The following is a 19,640-nucleotide window of genomic DNA, read 5'->3' as shown; positions in this document are numbered from 1 at the left end:
AATTCTAGTACCCTTTTTTGTAGTAGAAAGTGCTGGAAAGTGCTATTTCTGTATCACTGTTTTCTGTCATGAGCATGACTTTAGAGCTAACAGCATCCTAATAACAGAATTCACCATTACTGACCCCTGGGCTCTAAAAAGTTTTATCTTACACCTTTTCTTCCCTGCACATCAAAATATACTACATCTGAGAAACTGAAAAATCATCTTATTTAACACTAACTGGAAAAGATATATGTGTCCTCATGTTCACTGCCTCATTATTTACAATAGCCAAGAAGTGGAAGCAACCTAAGTGTCCATCAATGGATGAATGGACAAAGAAAATACACATGCACACACACAGGAATATTATTCAGCCATAAAAAAGGAAATCTTGCCATTTGTGACAACATGGATAGACCTTGAGGGTATTATGCCAAGTGAAGTAAATCAAAGAAAGACAAATACTATATGATCTCACTTATACGTGGAACCTGAAAAAACAAAAAGCAAACAAACAAACAACAAACTCATAGATACAGAGAACAGATTGGTGGTTGCCAGAGGCTGGGGAGACAAAAATGGGTGAAGGGGGTCAAAAGGTACAAACTTCCAGCTATAAGATAAATAGGTCCTGCGGGTGTAATGTACAGCATGCTGACAATAGTTAATAATACTGTATATTGAAAGTCACTAAGAGAGTAGATATTAAAAGTTCTCATCACAAGAAAAAACATTTGTAACTATGTGTGATGATGGATGTGAACTAGAGTTATTGTGGTAATCATTTCACAATATATACGAATGTTGAATAATTACGTTGTACACCTGAAACTAATATAACATTATATGTCAATTATATCTCAATTTTAAAACACCTTATTTAATTCATTCCAAATCAAATTTGGTTTCCTGTTTCATATTCACTTCAGGAGAGAACATTCTAGGCTCTAGCAACATTAGCTCAAATATCGTTAGTCTATATTCTTGTTCATCATGTTTATTAAAGAAAAACTCAGTCAAGAGAATCATATAAATTCAGTTGCTGTACTTTCATCAGGCAGCATCAAATCATTCCATAAAACCTAACTATCATCATAGCCTCTTTACAACTTGTCATAGGTCTATCACAAATAGTTGATGTACACCTAGACTGATTTTGTGAGTAACCACTAAATATTCTCAAACCATTCTTTCGTCTTTATAAGATTTTTAAATTGCCTTTTAATAATATAAAAAATTATTACAATACTGAAATCTTTACAATTTGCACTAAATGGGGGGTGAGGCTACCTGGTGCCCCAATCCTCTACTCTCTTAGCTTCACAGCTGGGAAATTTATTTCAGTTACATATCTCAATCACGGAGGTTAATTAAGCATCATCCTAGCATGTAAAAAGTAGCTAGGCTTAATGCTAATTAGTCACAAATAAGAAAACAGAGGTATCTGCATGCCACAAGAATCCTCCCCCAAAAGTTTTGATAGGGCTTCCCTGGTGGTGCAGTGGTTGAGAGTCCGCCTGCCGATGCAGGGGACGTGGGATCGTGCCCCGGTCCGGGAAAATCCCACGTGCCGCTGGGACCGTGAGTCATGGCCGCTGAGCCTGCGCGTCTGGAGCCTGTGCTCCGCAACGGGAGAGGCCACAACAGTGAGAGGCCCGTGCACCGCAAAAAAAAAAAAAAAAAGATAATTCAGATTTTGATTTAGGCCCCAGTTCCTCATCATCTCTTTGCTGTGTCAGTGATTTTGCCATGATACTTTACAGTTCCTTTTACAAAAGGCAGAGTATACTTTCCGACCCCTTGCCTTTGGATTTGAGCATGAGGCTTGCTCTGGTCCATAAAATGTGGGCCGAAATGACAGTGTGTCAGTTCCAAGCTTAGGCCTTAAGAGTAATTCTCTTGTACCATCACCACTGCTTTGGAAGTACAAGCCAGCCTGCTGGTCCACAGACGACCAGCCTTGTGAAGCAGACCTGGACCCAACCTGTAGCCCAGAGCCACCCAGTAGCATCATCACAGCCACCCACTCTGACCCACAGGTGTGTGAGAAAATAAATAATTATTGTTCGTATGTCGCTGAGATTTTGTGGCTTTTGATAACATAGGAATAGCTAACTGATACAGGGGATGATTTTAGTTTTTCTTTTTTTTATTATTTTCTTTTTTTATTGAAGTACAGTTGAATTACAATGTTGTGTTAGTTTCAGGTGTACAGCCAAGTGATTCAGTTATATACTCTTTTTCAGATTCTTTTCCCTTATAGGCTATTATAAAATATTGAGTATAGTTCCCTGTGCTATACAGTAGGTCCTTGTTGGTTATCTATTTCGGGATGATTTTAATTTTGATTACATATTCCACCGTTTCTTTTTACCCAATGTTATTCCTATCTGTTTCTTTGAAAATAAGAGGTTTCTCAGTGAAGTCAGACAGAGAAAGACAAATATCATATGATATTGCCCAAATGCGGAATCTAAAAAAAAAAAAATGATACAAACGAACTTATTTACAAAACAGAAACAGACTTAGAGAACGAACTTATGGTTACCGAGGGGTGAAGGGATAGATTGGGTGTTTGGGATGGACACGTACACACTGCTATATTTAAAATAGATTACCAACAAGGACCTACTGTACAGCACGGGGAACTCTGTTCAGTACTCTGTAGTAACCTAACTGGGAAAAGAATTTGAAAAAACAGAATGTGTATGTATAACAATCACTTTGCTGCACACCTGAAACTAACACAACATTGTTAATCAACTATACTCCAATAAAAAATAAAAATTAAAAAAATAAAATAAAAAAGAGCTTCCTTTCCCCAAAATGATTTGATGAGAACACTTTTGCAATCCACCTGCTACCTCAATGCCCTTATTACTGCTTGGTTATTTGGCAAAAAATAATCCTGCGTTATTCGAAAAAGAGAAATTCTGGTCATGGATAGGAATAAGAGTCTGGAGCCATTTGACAGTTCCAGTATTTACCTAAATTGTTTCTGAACTCTCTCTGGAAGTAGTATAAACTAAAATTCATGACTATTTTCATTCTCACAACGAGGCAATTTCTAGGACACGTACTAAACAAAGGTGCAGCTTGGGGAGATATATTTCCTGGGAATAATAACCTTCAGCTTCCAGAATTCTAAGCTAACATAGTTTTGGACTGTTACTCTTTCCCAGAAACACATATACTCAACTGCAGGTATAAAGGCAAGTAACTACACTAAAATCTCACTCAGGTCCTACATGGCAAATACTGCAGAAATGCAAATTGCTCCTAGCACTACTTCCAGTACAATGGAGCCTAAAGGGCTAAATTATAGGCCCCAGACTCCCTTGCAGCTAGAGTTTCTGCTTTACACAGAGCACTCACCAAGCTAATGTGCCTTCACAGGACCCTGAAGGAGAAATGCACATCATGAAGTGGTAGCCATACGGCTCTTCTGGAAGCTCGTGGTGGTGGTGTTTGTTTCCAGGCAGCTGTGTTTCCAGTCTCTAGTTTCTAGTCCACCACCAACAGGTGGGTGCTAAGGAACAGTGGGTGGCAGCTACCATATCTGGCAACTTTCTTGTTTGTGGCCGAGACCCTGATTCTCAAATGGGCAGGGACAGCGGCTCCCTTGTTAATGCAGATATGTGTTACAGGAACTATTCCTCAAACTTCGGCCTGGTGCTTACTTCTTCAAAGGTTTAGAGATTTGCTTTTCAGGGTATCTAATGCTAGAACCTCTGCTAGGTTCTCTAACAAAGAAAAACTATCTCAGGATAACTATTCACCTACTCCAAACCAACTGTAGTCATCTCGACGCAATGTAATGTAATCTTGAGAGCTGCTGATAAAATGCGTATCTCTTAGAGAAGACTGAATGAATCACTGGGTTTTGCCTCTTGGTCTTTTGGTTTCCACCTGACAAAGTTTAAGTATTATGCAAATACATTCCATCAAAGGAATAACCAGTGCTGAATATGGTCAAGGAATTACCATATGTCCTAGAACTTTCTTTCAATGTTATATTAATGCATTCTAGTATCAAGTTTTCTTCTTTAATAACAGTAGAATATTATAATTAATCTTTATCTGTGGTTTACTTTGAAATAGGAAGCAGAAAGCCCACTGAAAGGGTTGTGAGCAAAAAGGACACTTATAAGATTTTCAGGGTTATTAACAGAATAAGAATAGGAAGTACTAAAAATAGTTTAAGAGGAAATGTACCACGGATTTGTTTATTTTAGAAAATGTTTGGGCTCACAAAGCAATAGATTCCACACAATCCATGGTAAAGCACTGTGGCCCACAGTAAGAAACAGAAGAATTACTAGCTCACAGTGAAGGTGTTCCCAGTCTGAGGAAACAACCCATTCTTGACCATTTAGCTACTGACAAACAACACGCCAATGAAAATATATCTAAACTGCTTCTGCTATACAGTTTTAAATAAACTTGCATAGGCTCTCCATAAAAATGGAAATCTAGGGCTTCCCTCGTGGTGCAGTGGTTAAGAATCTGCCTGCCAATGCAGGGGACACGGGTTTGAGCCCTGGTCCGGGAAGATCCCACATGCCGCGGAGCAACTAAGCCCGTGCGCCACAACTACTGAGCCTGTGCTCTAGAGCCTGTGAACCACAACTACTGAGCCCACGTGCTACAACTACTGAAGCCCATGTGCCTAGAGCCCATGCTCCGCAACAAGAGAAGCCACCACAGTGAGAGGCCCACGCACCACAATGAAGAGTAGCCCCAACTGCCGCAATTAGAGAAAGCCCGTGCGCAGCAACAAAAACCCAACACAGCCAAAAATAAATAAATAAAAATAAATTTAAAAAAAAAAGAAGAAATCTATTCATTTTCATTATATTACCAAGCCAAGAAGTAGCCTTCCACATGAGAAAATAAAACTAGCATGAGGGCTTCCCTGGTGGCACAGTGGTTAAGAATCTGCCTGCCAATGCAGGGGACACGGATTCGAGCCCTGGTCCAGGAAGATCCCACATGTGGCAGAGCAACTAAGCCCGTGTGCCACAACTACTGAGCCTGCGCTCTAGAGTCCGCGAGCCACAACTACTGAGCCCGTGTGACACAACTGCTGAAGCCCGTGCACCTAGAGCTCGTGCTCCACAATAAGAGAAGTCACCGCAGCGAGATGCCCGCACACCGCAGCTAAGAGCAGCCCCCGCTCGCCGCAACTAGAGAAAGTCTGCACGCAGCAACGAAGACCCAACGCAGCCAAAAATAAATAAATAAATATATTAAATAAATAAAACTAGCATGAGAGTAAAAGTCTTAGAAAAGTTTTACTAGCAGCTGAAATAACCAAATTCAACCTTGCATAATATGAATTGAACAGCTGCTACAAGTAGCATGTAAATGAGAGAAAAGGGTCTAGTCTGTTCATATTGAATGTGGACCTACAAATCCATAATGTGAAATGAATTTAAAAGATGTTGAATAATCTGAAGGTGGGAGAGACATAATCGTCATTTTCTTAGTTCAATAATTCAACGTATTTTCCTGAGCTTACTGTCCCAGACTATCCCAAACAGGAAATTAAACATTTAAAAATGTATTTTACAATGTTGTCCTCACAACTGTCGATCATGGTCAAGATAAACTGATATAAATTGTGATAAATTTTGTTGGCTTAGGGACACGAATAAATAACTAGTAGCAGAATACATTCTAATAGCGAACAGCAAATACATTTATGTTACTTCTGAAAACCTTCAATGATATACAAAAAATGAAAGAAAAGCTCCCCAATTAGCCACAATAAATGCCATCTACATGTGTTGGGGATTGAACGTGGGACTCAGAATCAGTGTGGAGAAGTCCTTAGGCCCTTCCATTCACTCATGACCTTGGGCAAGTCCTTTGATACTTCTACAGATGTTGGCTTCTCCACCTAGAAAACGGTTTGGATTGGTGATGAAGACAGTGTAATAAAAATAAACCTGGGGCTTCCCTGGTGGCGCAGTGGTTGAGAGTCCGCCTGCCGATGCAGGGGACACGGGTTCGTGCCCCGGTCCGGGAAGATCCCACATGCCGCGGAGCGGCTGGGCCCGTGAGCCATGGCCGCTGAGCCTGCGCGTCCGGAGCCTGTGCTCCGCAGCGGGAGAGGCCACAACAGTGAGAGGCCCGCGTACCGCAAAAAAAAAAAAAAAAAAAAAAAAAAAAAAAAAAGGACCTGATTTGGACTTTCCAAAGCCAACTGAGTGCCAGACTCACCTGAGGAAAAATAGATTCCTGAGCCCTGCTGCCAGATATTTTCATTCAAATCCAGGACGAGGCCCTGGAATCTGTATTTTTAAAAAGCTTCTCAGATGATTCAAGTGATCAGCCAGTTTTTAGAATCACTGCACTAAAGGATTTATCAGATCTCTACCAGAAGCATTTTTAAAAGGTATGTGATCTGTTTTCAAAAAAGTATGAAATGATGAGTTCTAAAGGAGGAAAGCTACAGAATAATGCAAAAGCACAGATTTCTAGTAGTGCTCTTTTGGCTGGCAACCCGAGATATAATGAAAAGTATTTAATGTGTTTAAACCACCTCAGGTTCCTGGAACGAGCAGCAAATCATCAAGAAGGTAGATAAACATTATATGAAAAGATGTATGCTTTTATCATGAACATCTTACTTTATTAATCATAGTAACAGCACTGGCAGCTCCTAGCCACTAAAGCCAGAACTTGGCCAGAGACATCCATCTAGCAAGAAACATAAATTATCTATAGCCTCAGCCCCAAAGGCTTAATTCTTGGTGGTGACTTAGGAACGAAGGGAGAATAAGTACTGAAAGAAGGCCAGAAATCATGCAAACCAGCATCAGTCAAGGGCTCTCCTTGCCAAAAACAGAAGAATCAAAAGACAAAAATAAAGGTCTCCCAAGTATTTTCTATACCATTTTCAAAGTTGATGTGATGATCTGGTTTAGATTAAAAACTATTGGAATGTGACATTCTCTAGATCTGTAACACTCAGGCCAATGTCTTTTACCTTTGGACTTCTATTTTCTGTGCCAACGGCTCAATTTTCTCCTCTTTTCAAAATCCAATTTGGAATCCACCTTCTTTACACCCATCACTTCAGCTGAATGTGGATATAGATTTCTTATCAGTTCAGTCTCCCTATTCAGGATCCCTTGCTGAAACTGTACCTTCATTTGGCAACGTGCACGTGGGCACTTTTATCTCAGAAACCCCAAATTCTATGGTGTTTCTTTTTTTTAAGAGTCTCTAATTACACCAAATGTACTACAAATAGCTGGGAGTTTCTTTTGAATATTATTATTTCTTTGGTTTCCCCCCCCGCCACCCCTTGTTTTGTGCTGATTCTTAGTACAGGAGATACAACCATACTGAACTACTACCTTTCTCAAAAGCAACATTTGCTCTGCTGGGGGTAGGGAGGAAGGTGGCAAAGACTGTCAGGATTTTGAGGTAGCATTTCATGACCCAGGAGAGGTACAAAAAATTAATTGTGGGGGCTTCCCTGGTGGCGCAGTGGTTGAGAGTCCACCTGCCGATGCAGGGGACACGGGTTCGTGCCCTGGTCCGGGAAGATCACACATGCCGCAGAGCGGCTGGGCCCGTGAGCCATGGCCACTGAGCCTGCGCGTCCGGAGCCTGGGCTCCGCAGCGGGAGAGGCCACAACAGTGAGAGGCCCACGTACCGCAAAAAAAATAAATAAATAAAAAATAACTGTGCACTGCCACTGATAACTATGCATTCCTCCCTACACACAGGTACCAGAAGAACTCTGGAATCCGTGCCTGCTTGGACAATCTGCCCCATTTTACTGGCCTGTTTTTGTTGTCATGTCGATAGGTTATCAGAGTTGAATCTGGCCCCTCTTTATCTGAAGACAGAACCTGTCAGTCAATAACGTTTCACTCGCAGCGCGAGTGTGTGTGCTTGCTGAAGAGCTCAGAGCTCAGTTTCGTCATCTCAAGGACAGACTAAAAGAAGATGAACGATGTGACAAAAGTGTTTTCCACGTTAGAGCATAACAAAGGGGTGCAGAGTGGTCAAAACGGAAGATAACAGGTGGTTAGCTCCATCAGTATTTAATTTTGTATTTGCTAAAAGTCCATGTCCATAATTTTCTGACTGTCTGAAAGACTCGTGTATATAACTTCCGCCTCTGCGCTTTTTAGTACCTACATATATAGTGATCATATGCTCAATAAGAAATGGAAAAGAGGGAGGAAAAAAAAGCAAGCCAGATACTTTTCACCAAGCTTCAAAGTTTCTTAGGAATCAGAATTTTTTTTTTTTAAACCACAGTGTATGCAATGTATTAACCATCATTCAAGGTGGTGACAGTATCACTGGCTAAAATTCTGATAACATCACAGGGGAAAGGAAAACTTTTTCCATACAGCATGGAGTTTCAAGCCCTAGACCTAAAGATTAAACTCTCAGGAAGGAAACAACTACCCTTGCAACATATAAAATACTTTTAGTTACTATCTCTTTCTTACAGGAACCACACATTTAACTATAACTGTAAAGCAAAAAACTTTTTTAAATAATTGAAAACAGAACTGTGCCAAACAGAACAAAATAAAATAAAAATAAAATAAAATACTATAGTCCTATTCTGTGTTAGATGAAGTCTATCCTTCATGATACCTATTAATACCCTACATTTTATTTTGGAGTTTTCTGCATTAACATTCACTTGGTTTATTAGTGAAAGCCAAGATATATTTATTTAAGAAAAAGATTAAGTCTGGATTGGTTTTTGTTTTGTGGCTTCTTGTCCTCCCTAAAAATGCTCCAAATTAACATTGTGAAATGCAAATACTAGTCATGCTGGGAGCGCTCCTTTTTATCCTTTCTTTACTGTATTTATTCTCCCTCTAATTTTTAGTTTGGAAGGATTTCTTTTAAACCAAGTATTAGTTTGTTTATATTAAAACGTACTAATCTTAGTGGGCTAAATAGTATGTCAACTGTTTCTTGCTGTAAGACACTAAACTAAGATACCTGAGTATTATCAGTGACCAAATAATCCATTTCAATCAACCTTACTGATATTGATGAATTATTTAAGATATTGATAATTATGGTACATGGATATGAGGTAAATGATAGAAAATACTATAGATGTGGAGTTGAAAACAAAACTGAAAACAGACAACACATTAGAATACTAATTATCTAGTCTGATGATTACATAACTCCATAAATGCGCTAACCTCACAGTGTTACTTTATAGTTTGGGTTTTATGGGTTTAAAGACTGAAGGAGTTCGACTAATAAAAAATTTTATTTAGAACTTTAAGGTATTTTTTACCTATTATAAACAACTTCATGTAAGTTAATGAAATTAATAAAATGATTATTATTGGTTTTCAAGAGAGGTTGTAAAAAATACTAAGAATAAAGGATAACAAGCACCAAAAAATCATGCAAAACTGAAAGCAAGATTATACCAATTTAGTAGTTACTCTAAGATTTATTAGTTCTGCCACAAAAATCAACATTATAATTTTGACGGTTTAAAAACATGAAAGAAAAAGTGGTGAATTGAAGTTTCTCTTACATTAAATAGCACAAAAACTATTAAATATATAAGAATCTTTTAAAACATAACTTTATTTATCTTGGCAAGCAGAACATATGCAGCTCTTTATTTTGGCAAGTAAAAGACATGAAGTAAGAGTGACTGATTAGGTCTAGGCAACAATTTCACAGTTATTCCAAATACTAGTCATGCTGTAATACATGTCCCTCCAAGTATTGTAATCCATGGAATTTGGAGTCTCAGTTCAGTTAATCTAGTTAAAAGTACTTGAGATGCTAAAATCTATGTATTTTTTTGAAGATTTCCCATTGAAATGTCATGAGAAATCATGAAAGAAAATCACAGTCGCGGGCTTTCACCTTTTCTGATTCTCGCATGTATTGCATCCCTAAGTACAGCACAGTTTGTACAGCGTTTTCCATGGCTCCCACTATATACATATGATGATCCTCAAACCTCCACCTCTGGGAGCCCAGATCCTTTTCCCAAGCGTCAGTCTTGTCTCTCCAACTGCCAAAGGGACACCTCTATCTGAGGTCTCCACGGGCACCTTAAACTTGCTATGTCCGAAACTGATCTCATTACCTTTCCCTTAAACTGGCCTATTCTTTATTCCTTTTTTTTTTTGTAACATTAATGGCCACATCACTTACCTATACACCCAAGGAGTCCTGCTAGATTCCTTCCTCTGCTCTACTTCTCCTTCCGTATTTAATCGGTTACTAAGTACGCCAATCCTGTATCCTAAATATCTACTGAATCAAACATCTTTCACCGACCCTCTTAGTCACTGCTTTATTTCAGGCCTTAATTAACTTTGATCTGTATTACTGCGACAACTTTGTAACTAGTTTCTTAGCTGCACCTCATTTCAGTCCATCCTCCACAAGGCCATCAGAGTGACAAGAGGCTGAAAACTGCTCACGTTCAGGATTTAGAAGAGCCTTCATCACCTGTCATCACTCGATTCCTTTCAAACCTAATCCCTAAATGTCTCTTCTCGCAAAATATTTTCTTTTGCAAATGCTGTTCTTCTGCCCGGAAGGCACTCATTCATTAACTCATTTATTAACAACATATTTATTGTCAATTACTAGACACCAGTAGGGCTTTGAAGATAGAGAGGTAGAAGACATGATCCGTAGCTTCAATCAAGATCTCAGAGTGAACTTGCCATTCAACTTCCCTTATCTCAGTTTTGCATATAAGAAGTTTAAGATGTCTATGGAGACGAGATCAACTCCCAACTCTTCCTTTAAAACTCAGCTGGAAAGACACCTTGTCTTGGAACCGTCCTCAGCCTCCCTGTTCTTCTCTTTAGTGTGGTGGAAGCGCCATGTCCTGTGCACCCCTGGCACCAAGGACATATTTCTGTAACATTGTCACGTGGAGTTGTAACTCTTGGCTTGAGTTTTTCCCACTAGGCTGGGAGCCTCCTGAGATCAAGGGCCTTACTGTGTCCCCACAAGTATAATGCCTGAGCCACAGATGATTTCACTCAGTAAATGTTCTTATTTCATGACAGTATACGTCATGTGGCCACAGTGTACAATTTTTTATAGTTATGCTGATTCTTTAAAGCACTAGGAATTTTTAAGCCAACAAACTTAAAACTTTATTTCTTATATACTATAAACAATTACACTGTTATTATTTATTGTTAATGAAATTAATAAAATTATTATTATTTGGTCCCAGGAGATGTTATAAAGGTACTTTCTGTTTTGTTTCACGGTTTTATAGATACTCATGTTCTACAAACAGTTATGCATATACTTTTTCTTCATTTAAAGCAAAATTTCTTGATCTGTATCTTTTTAAAAATGAACATTCTTCTAGCTTTAAAGAAACACAATGATTAAGGAGAATTTGGAATATGGAGAAAGGCACTAAAAGTAAGTTTTAAAGTAATATGTATTTGATGCATTTCTTTCTCTTTCATATACAACTCAATTTTTAAAGCAAAATAGTTACATATAATATAGTGTTTTCCTATTTTCACCTAACATTATATTATGAATCCTTTAAGGTTATTTATAGTTCTTTGAAAATAACTTTAAGTCTGTATATTACAGGGGCTATTCCCCAATTCATGTCACAATTATCCTTTATTTAGGTAAGTATAACATATCACTATTATAATTACTGTATGATGAAACATTTCACTAATGTAAATAGTGCTGTGATAACACCCTCACACATAAAACACTGTACACATCTCTATCTCTATGGTAAAGATTCTTAGAATGGAAACTGTTGGATCAGAAGCATAAACTTTTAAAGACTCTTGGATACACATAAAATAGCTTTCCAGAAAGTCAGCACACATTCACATTTGTTTCTCTATTAAATTCCTGGATACATTGCTTATCACTGATTTTTTTAAAAATTCACCTTAGGGCTTCCCTGGTGGCGCAGTGGTTGAGAGTCCGCCTACCGATGCAGGGGACATGGGTTCGTGCCCCGGTCTGGGAAGATCCCACATGCCGTGGAGCGGCTGGGCCCATGAGCCATGGCCGCTGAGCCTGCGCGTCCGGAGCTTGTGCTCCGCAGCGGGAGAGGCCACAGCAGTGAGAGGCCCGCGTACCGCAAAAAAAAAAAAAAAAAAAAATTCTTCTTCATGTGGAAGGGGGATTTACAAGTATATTTTCTCTGGCAGTTTAAGGAAGAGTGAGTGATGTGCACATCTGGCAGCAGTAATAATAACACCTTATAACTGGGTCATGGTCACCTTCCTACTCTTATTTAGCTTCTCACAATAACCCTATAACGTGGATACTATTGTCTCTATTAAAGCTGGGAGACAACCTCAAGGAAGTTAACACTGAAACAGCCCATTTATTAAAGTTCTTCTCAGGAATTACCCATGAAAACTCTCAAGACTCTGGTTAAGAGAAAGTAGCTGGTAAAAGAGCTGTTTCATTTTTTTCCTTCTTTCTTTCCAGCCAGTGTGCAATTTGACAGGCAGCCCTTAGTGAAAGGAGCTGGACTGAAGTGTTTCACCCGTATCAGTCTCAAACCACCTCACTTGGAAACTAAACGAATTCACGCGGGCAGACGACCGATGGAGCTGTAAAAAGCCTACTCACATCACAGATGGATACGATAGCCGAGCCATAGTTTTCTTCTTTATTCAGAAGAGTACCCGCATTATTCTATGACATGGTCATTCGTGTGCAATGGCTACTCTTTTAACACAGTGTTGGAGGTGAGGTAGGTGGAAACAGTAGTTGTCTTTGAGATGGGCGTCCAGAATGGGGTACTGATTAAAATACTGTATCTGGTTAAAAATGACAAATTCTTACCTTAACTATTAATCCTTTCGAGTCCACCAACCATATCTTCTTCATGGCTTTCTCCTTTGGTAAACCTTCTTTCTCCATGGCCATGACAATCAAGTGTGCAATCCCTAAGGCAGCCTTAAAAACAAAAATGTTTCATGTTGTTCCACATAATCCCTTATCAAGAGTCACATTTTACCTCATTTCGTCACTGTGAACAAGGAAGTACAAAATGGCTCTGTTGACCGAAAGAGCTATATTCTTCTTCACTTGTACTGGGAGTGAAGTATTTTTGTCACATTTGGGTTCTGCTAAATGACAATTATTTACTCTTTTTATTACAACAGAATCACTATTATGCTGCTTTATACTGAGCCACAGATAAACCAGTGATATCCTTGGTTGTCAGCATCTTTAACCCTGTTCATACAATTAAGATTTCCTCTAATAAGAAAATATTGAATTTAAAATAATGAACTGCTCAACCTTGCTTATGAGACTGTATTGCTTATTGTTCAGTTCAAGCTCTGCTAACTGAATTGGAAGAATGAAGCCTGGTCATTTGGATGAGAACTTGACCAATTAGGCAATAAAATGGAACACTTAAAATATGTGTTCCCGAGCATTTATTTACTCTCTTAATTTGGACAAAGAAAGTACTATGAGATTTCTTGCAAGATTAAAGGAAACAACTCCTTTGGTATATGATAAATTTGGAGATGATCTGTGAAATTTCCAAAACCTTTTCAGGGACAAACAAGGGCCAGTTTTGAATCATCCAACCATGAATACCTCTCTCCTGCTGAGTACCAAGAACTGGCCTGTGGCATTCAACAAAACCCTTTGGAAATTTAAAGAAGTTTACTAAAATTAAGTACAGCATGTAACAATTCACAGAAATAAAAAAAAATCAAATTTTAATGAGCTGTAATTTAACCTTGATTTTTATTCTGATATGAAAATAAATTTGTGACTTACACCCTGAATTCTTTCACATGTTTATATCTTGTAAGTTTTAGCTTCATGTATTTTGCTTTATTTTAAGAACAAGTAAAATCAAACCCAAGACAGTATACAGTTTCTTCCAGTGTAATACATTTATTCATAATCATATTAAATTTGAAAATTTAAGGCTTCTTAAAATATGTATAGCCACGAAGCATTTCCCCATTTATTACATTCTATAATTCTAAAAAGATTTTGGCAGTTTTCTCACAAGAAGCTCAAACTAAATTGACATTTTAATTTCTATTTTGGGGGTGAATTATTATAACGAGTCTAATTTTCTTCTTTCAAATGATTAACCCATAGAAAAAGAGAACAGGAAACAGCATTATTTTGTATTCCTGCCAACTCTTTCCAACAATTTTAAATGTTTTAGTTCTTTTGCGTGTGAATGGTTATACTGCATGATGAATCTTCAATTCAAGATATTTTTTCTAAGAAACTTCTATATAGTTATGAATGTGCACATTGAATTGTGAGTCAAGTTAAGAAAATGTTGGTATGTGACACTGGAGGATACTAAAAGTTAGCATCGGCTATAATAGCTTAAATACTTAAAGGTTTTTATATATAATTAGTCATACACTGGAAACTTTTTTGGTTCCTGCATGGCACCTTAAATATGCCTAACAAAAACCCACAGCAACATCTGATAATCTTACAAATTGAAAACTGTGAAAATATCTCTATGCCTCTAAAGTCTCCTGTGAAAAATTAATATGCCTCAATACTTAATTTGAAGAATCTTTCAGTAAAACCTATAGTTTCAATAAACTAAAAATTTGAGAGACTACCTCAAACTTCAAATTCATGAGTAATTAGAATGAATGTTATGTTCACTACTGTAGGAGAACGTAAGCCCTACATAAGGCAGGTACCTCTCCAGCTCCTTGGAATAGTACTGTTTGATCAGACAGCTTATTCTTGGTTATTCGAAGGGCTGCAAGGATGCCAGCAACTGCGACAGATGCCGTTCCTGCAACAAGAAACACCCTGAGCAATCCTCACATGGGCGCTGCTGTATCCCGAATCCCAAGCCTCAAACTGATACTCATGTCTTGAAATCATCACACAACAGGTTAACTGGTGCAGAAAAGGAACCTGCGGTTGTCTGACCCCACGCTTGCATTTGACGTGAAATTCTCAGGCTACTGACATCTGTCTTTTAAGACAGCAACTTAACGACTGTTGAAAACTTTCCAAAAAAGAAGGTTCTGTGGCTGAATTTGGTGATGCAGTGACTAAGAACCTGCTGGAGAGGATGTGCAGAAGAGGGAACCCTCCTACACTGTTGGTGGGAATGTAAGTTGGTGCAGCCACTGTGGAAAACAGTATGGAGGTTCCTCAGAAAACTAAAAATAGAGCTACCATAGGATCCAGCAATCCCACTCCTGGGCATATATCCAGAAAAAACTATAATTCAAAAAGATTCATGCACCCCTATGTTCCTAGCAGCACTATTCACAATAGCCAAGACATAAAAACAATCTAAATGTCCACTGACAGAAGAATGGATAAAGAAGGTGTGGTATATATGTATATACAATGGAATATTACTCGGCCACAAAAAAGAATGAAATAATGCCATTTGCAGCAACATGGATGCAACCAGAGATTATCATACTAAGTGAAGTAAGTCAGAAAGAGAAAGACAAATATCATATGACATCACTTATATATGGAATCTAAAAAAATGATACAAATGAAGTTATTTACAAAACAGAAATAGAGTCACAGATGTAGAAAACAAAGTTATGGTTCCCAGGGGGGAAAGGTGGAGGGGGAGGGATAAATTAGGAGTGGGAGGTTGGGTTTAGCAGATGTAAGCTTTTATATATAGGATGGATAAACAACAAGGTCCTACTGTATAGCACAGAGAACTGTATTCAATATCCTATGATAAACCATAATGGAAAAGAATATTTTAAAAAAGAATATATATATATTCAAACTGAATCACTTTTCTGCACAGCAGTAGTTAACACAACATTGTAAATCAACTATACTTCAATTTTAAAATAAATAGATAGATAAATAGATCAATAAATAAAAAAGAACATGGGGTCTGGATTCTTAGGTGGATTTCCAGCTCAACCTGTTTACTAGCTGAATGAATTTAGAGAAATCATTGTGTTTATCAGTTTGCTCAGCTGTAAAATCACTGTATTATATGAGATCAAAAAATACTAAGTGCTATTAGAGAATTTAAATGTTTTAATTTTCAATTGGAAAAATTAACAGTTAATAGCAACGAAAAACTGATGTTGGTGCAGTCTTTAATCAGCTTCCTACCTATGATAAATCACTGGTGAATCCCAAGGACACTGGACAAAATTAATGTAAAAATCATTTAGGATAAAAACTGAGCTTTCCTCATCATGCCTCATGGTAGTAGAAACTTCACCAGTTCTAATTTTATTACTTTGCCATATAAGCTTTCACAGATCACAGAGCAGTTCTTTTGCTTTGAACATAATTACATGGCTCAATTCCTTCATGGTTCACGTCTGAAATATAACTCTGAAGCTTCCTGCAGTACCTCCCTGTTGTATCTACAATTTACTCCTCTAAAGTAACATTCTACCTATGATTCCTAGATCACTCAGCTGGGTAGTAAAGCCTAGTGAAATTTTAAACACTCTCATTTAGTTAAAAAAATAAAAATAAACCAGAAAACATAGATTAGAATAGGTTTGAAGAGTGACACAATGATGAAGCGTTATGTATGCCAAATACCAAAGATGCATTAAACATTGCACCATCAGTAGATTTGTTCTTTTGAATCTTTTGGTTGTTTGCTTCTTTCTTATAGAATTTGGTAGTCACAAATAAGATCACAATAAATGATTAATTATTGAAGAGCTGTGTGTCTCTTGCATGTTTTTTATTTAGGAACACAAGTATAAAATGCTTGCAATTTTGAGCCGCCATGCTACACATTATGAATTGCAATTAAGTCACACATCACACAAAGGTCACTCTTCTATATATTATTTATGATGAAAGCCTGTGTAAAAATAAGGCGCTGATCTACGTAAGAAAGATACCATGGCAGGTTTAGAATGGTACTTGCTTCATACAACAAGATAGATTGACTAGAGTTGTTAAACAGATGAAAAGAGAATTTTAATTAGAGAGGTACAGCTATCCAGACACTAGATGAACACTTATTCACAAATAGCATCTCAAACTGTCTCTACATTGGCCAGAAGTTTGGATTTAAGGGACTCTAAGCTCCCTTCCAACTCTGAGATTCTGTAACTTGAAGGGTCTCTACAGATTCTACCAGCACCCCAAGATTTAACCAGCTGAAGAGTCAAAGTTGAAGTATCGTCAACGATCACTGTGTCTATACTATTGTTTTGATTTTTAAATAGAATTGGGCATTTAAGGATAGACAGAATAAAATATTCCAAAAGATACTAGCTATAATGTGTGATATTTTTATATGGTTATGCTACATCATTCTGCACTAAAACTCAAAATGTTTTAAGTTCAGACATATTACCCCAAATAAGGCAAAATAAGTCTCTATCTACACTGGATATCAGAGCCTTATATTTAAAAGTATATTTTATGGGGATTCCCTGGTGATGCAGCGGTTAAGAATCCACCTGCCAACGCAGGAGACATGGGTTCGAGCCCTGGTCCGGGAAGATCCCACATGCCGCGGAGCAACTAAGCCCGTGTGCCACAACTACTGAGCTTGCTCTCTAGAGCCCACGTGTCACAACTACTGAAGCATGCGCGCCTAGAGCCCGTGCTCCGCAACAAGAGAAGCCCCCACTCGCCGCAACTAGAGAAAACCTGCGCACAGCAACGAAGACCCAACGCAGCCAAAAATAAATAAATAAAATAAATAAATTTTAAAAATATATTTTATAATATTTCCTGAGGACATAATGAAACATCTAAACTTCTCTTTACAGAATTAATTAACAAAATTAGAAATATTTAGCACTACCAAAAGGTGAACTTGAACATGATTCTTCTACATAACCTGGTCCTACTGCCTGATACTGCCTTGATTTAAATTTCATTGCAATCAAGGGAGTAAATGTGACAAGTTGATATTACATAAAAATGTGAGTCTCCACATTAAATTGTTCCAAAGTAACTTCTGCTTTGAGATTGAAAACTAAACTTTTAGGAAATCAAAGACAGGTTAAAGTTTATCTTTGTACTATCACTTTTAAAGAGTACTTAACATTTAACATTGTTAGCGAGATACTAAAGGGTCAATCTTAAAAGTGTAGAAACTTCTATTGTCTTTGTGTACAACTTTAACATTAAGTCACCATTTATGCTGTCCCTTTGCTGTGGTTATTAAATATCAGTCTTACCTTTTATCAAAGAATCACTTCTACTAATGCAATTCATTTATTAAATCTGATTAGACTTACTATATAAAACTAGTAGAGAAGACTTATGTATAATCCAATTATTACAGTGCTTTACTAGATAAATAGATCAGGTGAAGAACAAGAACTAGAGGCAGGAGGAGGATGAATAAATGTGTTTAAGCACACAGACTGAGGCGTTTAGGGCACCTACCCCGGTCCTGAGGGGTGAATGTGAGAGGTCCAGGGCACCTACCCTGGTCCTGAGGGGTGAATGTGAGAGGTCCAGGGCACCTACCCTGGTCCTGAGGGGTGAATGTGAGAGGTCCTGGGTACCTACCCTGGTCCTGAGGGGTGAATGTGAGAGGTCCTGGGCACCTACCCCGGTCCTGAGGGCCTGAGTGTAGGAGGCACCAAGTACCTCTGGAAGTGGGGATAAAAGAGAGGATACACACAGGAAGCTGCTCAAAAATCTGTTAAGAAGTTGTCTGAACCCAGATCCACTTCCCTCTCCTGTCGGCACACAGCTGACTCTCCCACACCCTGGAGGTTTAGAAAGAAACTAGAAGTTTCTTTTCTTTTTTTTTTTTTTTGCGGTACGCGGGCCTCTCACTGCTGTGGCCTCTCCCGTTGCGGAGCACAGGCTCCGGACGCGCAGGCTCAGCGGCCATGGCTCACGGGCCCAGCTGCTCCATGGCATGTGGGATCTTCCCAGACCGGGGCACGAAGCCGTTTCCCTGCATCGGCAGGCGGACTCTCAACCACTGCGCCACCAGGGAAGCCCCTAGAGGTTTATTTTCTAAAGAGGGTTTCCGGACTGTAAGGCACCAGACATAATTGTAAGGTTCCAGGGATAATGGGTGCAATGGTACCATACTCAAAATAAGAAAGACTAAATGAAAGTTTATTCTTTCCCTACTTGGCTTGAAGAATACTGGCAGAAAGTTGACACTGGCAGGAATAATAAATAATATAATAATAAATATGTCACCTATAATCCCATTGTCTAGGTACCGTAGTTTTCAACATTCTGATGTACATTCTTACAAGTTCTTTCTCTACCTGATATATGCAAATTCAAGAAAACTTTATAGAAAAATATTTCATGGGAAGAGAATCTAAAAAAGAGTGGATATATGTATAACTGATTCATTTTGCTATACCTCTGAAACTAACCCAACATTGTTAATCAACTATATTCCAATAAAAATTAATTTAAAAAAATCTCATGCCATGCTTATTATTTTAACATACTTATTTAACATATTTTTATCACCTAAAAATATTTTGTTGACTATCTTACCATATCAATAATATATTTTAAAATATTATTTTGTATAGTTGTAATATCCTATAGGATGAAACTGTGATAATTTATTTAACCAAACCTGTATCTTTGGGTATTTAGAGGCTTTCTGATTTTTGCCATTAAACATAACATCACAGTAAATATCTTTATCTGAATAGACATTTTTCCAGAGAAGACATACAAATGGGCA

At 38.0% G+C, this 19,640-nt stretch overlaps 1 protein-coding gene across 1 annotated transcript in view; it reads right to left on the bottom strand.

Annotated features, from left to right (window-relative positions):
• Positions 1-19,640, bottom strand: part of ME1 (malic enzyme 1) — a 193,010-nt gene that overhangs the window by 18,443 nt on the left and 154,927 nt on the right. Inside the window, exons 8-9 of the mRNA XM_060167405.1 lie at positions 14,680-14,777; positions 12,821-12,934 (exon numbers count right to left, since the gene is read on the bottom strand). Coding sequence (XP_060023388.1) covers positions 12,821-12,934; positions 14,680-14,777 — 212 coding nt within the window. The remainder of the gene's footprint in view (positions 1-12,820; positions 12,935-14,679; positions 14,778-19,640) is intronic.

The sequence above is a fragment of the Lagenorhynchus albirostris genome, chromosome 12, assembly GCF_949774975.1.
Source record: "Lagenorhynchus albirostris chromosome 12, mLagAlb1.1, whole genome shotgun sequence".
Taxonomy (NCBI): domain Eukaryota; kingdom Metazoa; phylum Chordata; class Mammalia; order Artiodactyla; family Delphinidae; genus Lagenorhynchus; species Lagenorhynchus albirostris.
Note: the sequence above shows the minus strand (reverse complement) of the source record. Positions and strands in the feature narration are given on the sequence as shown.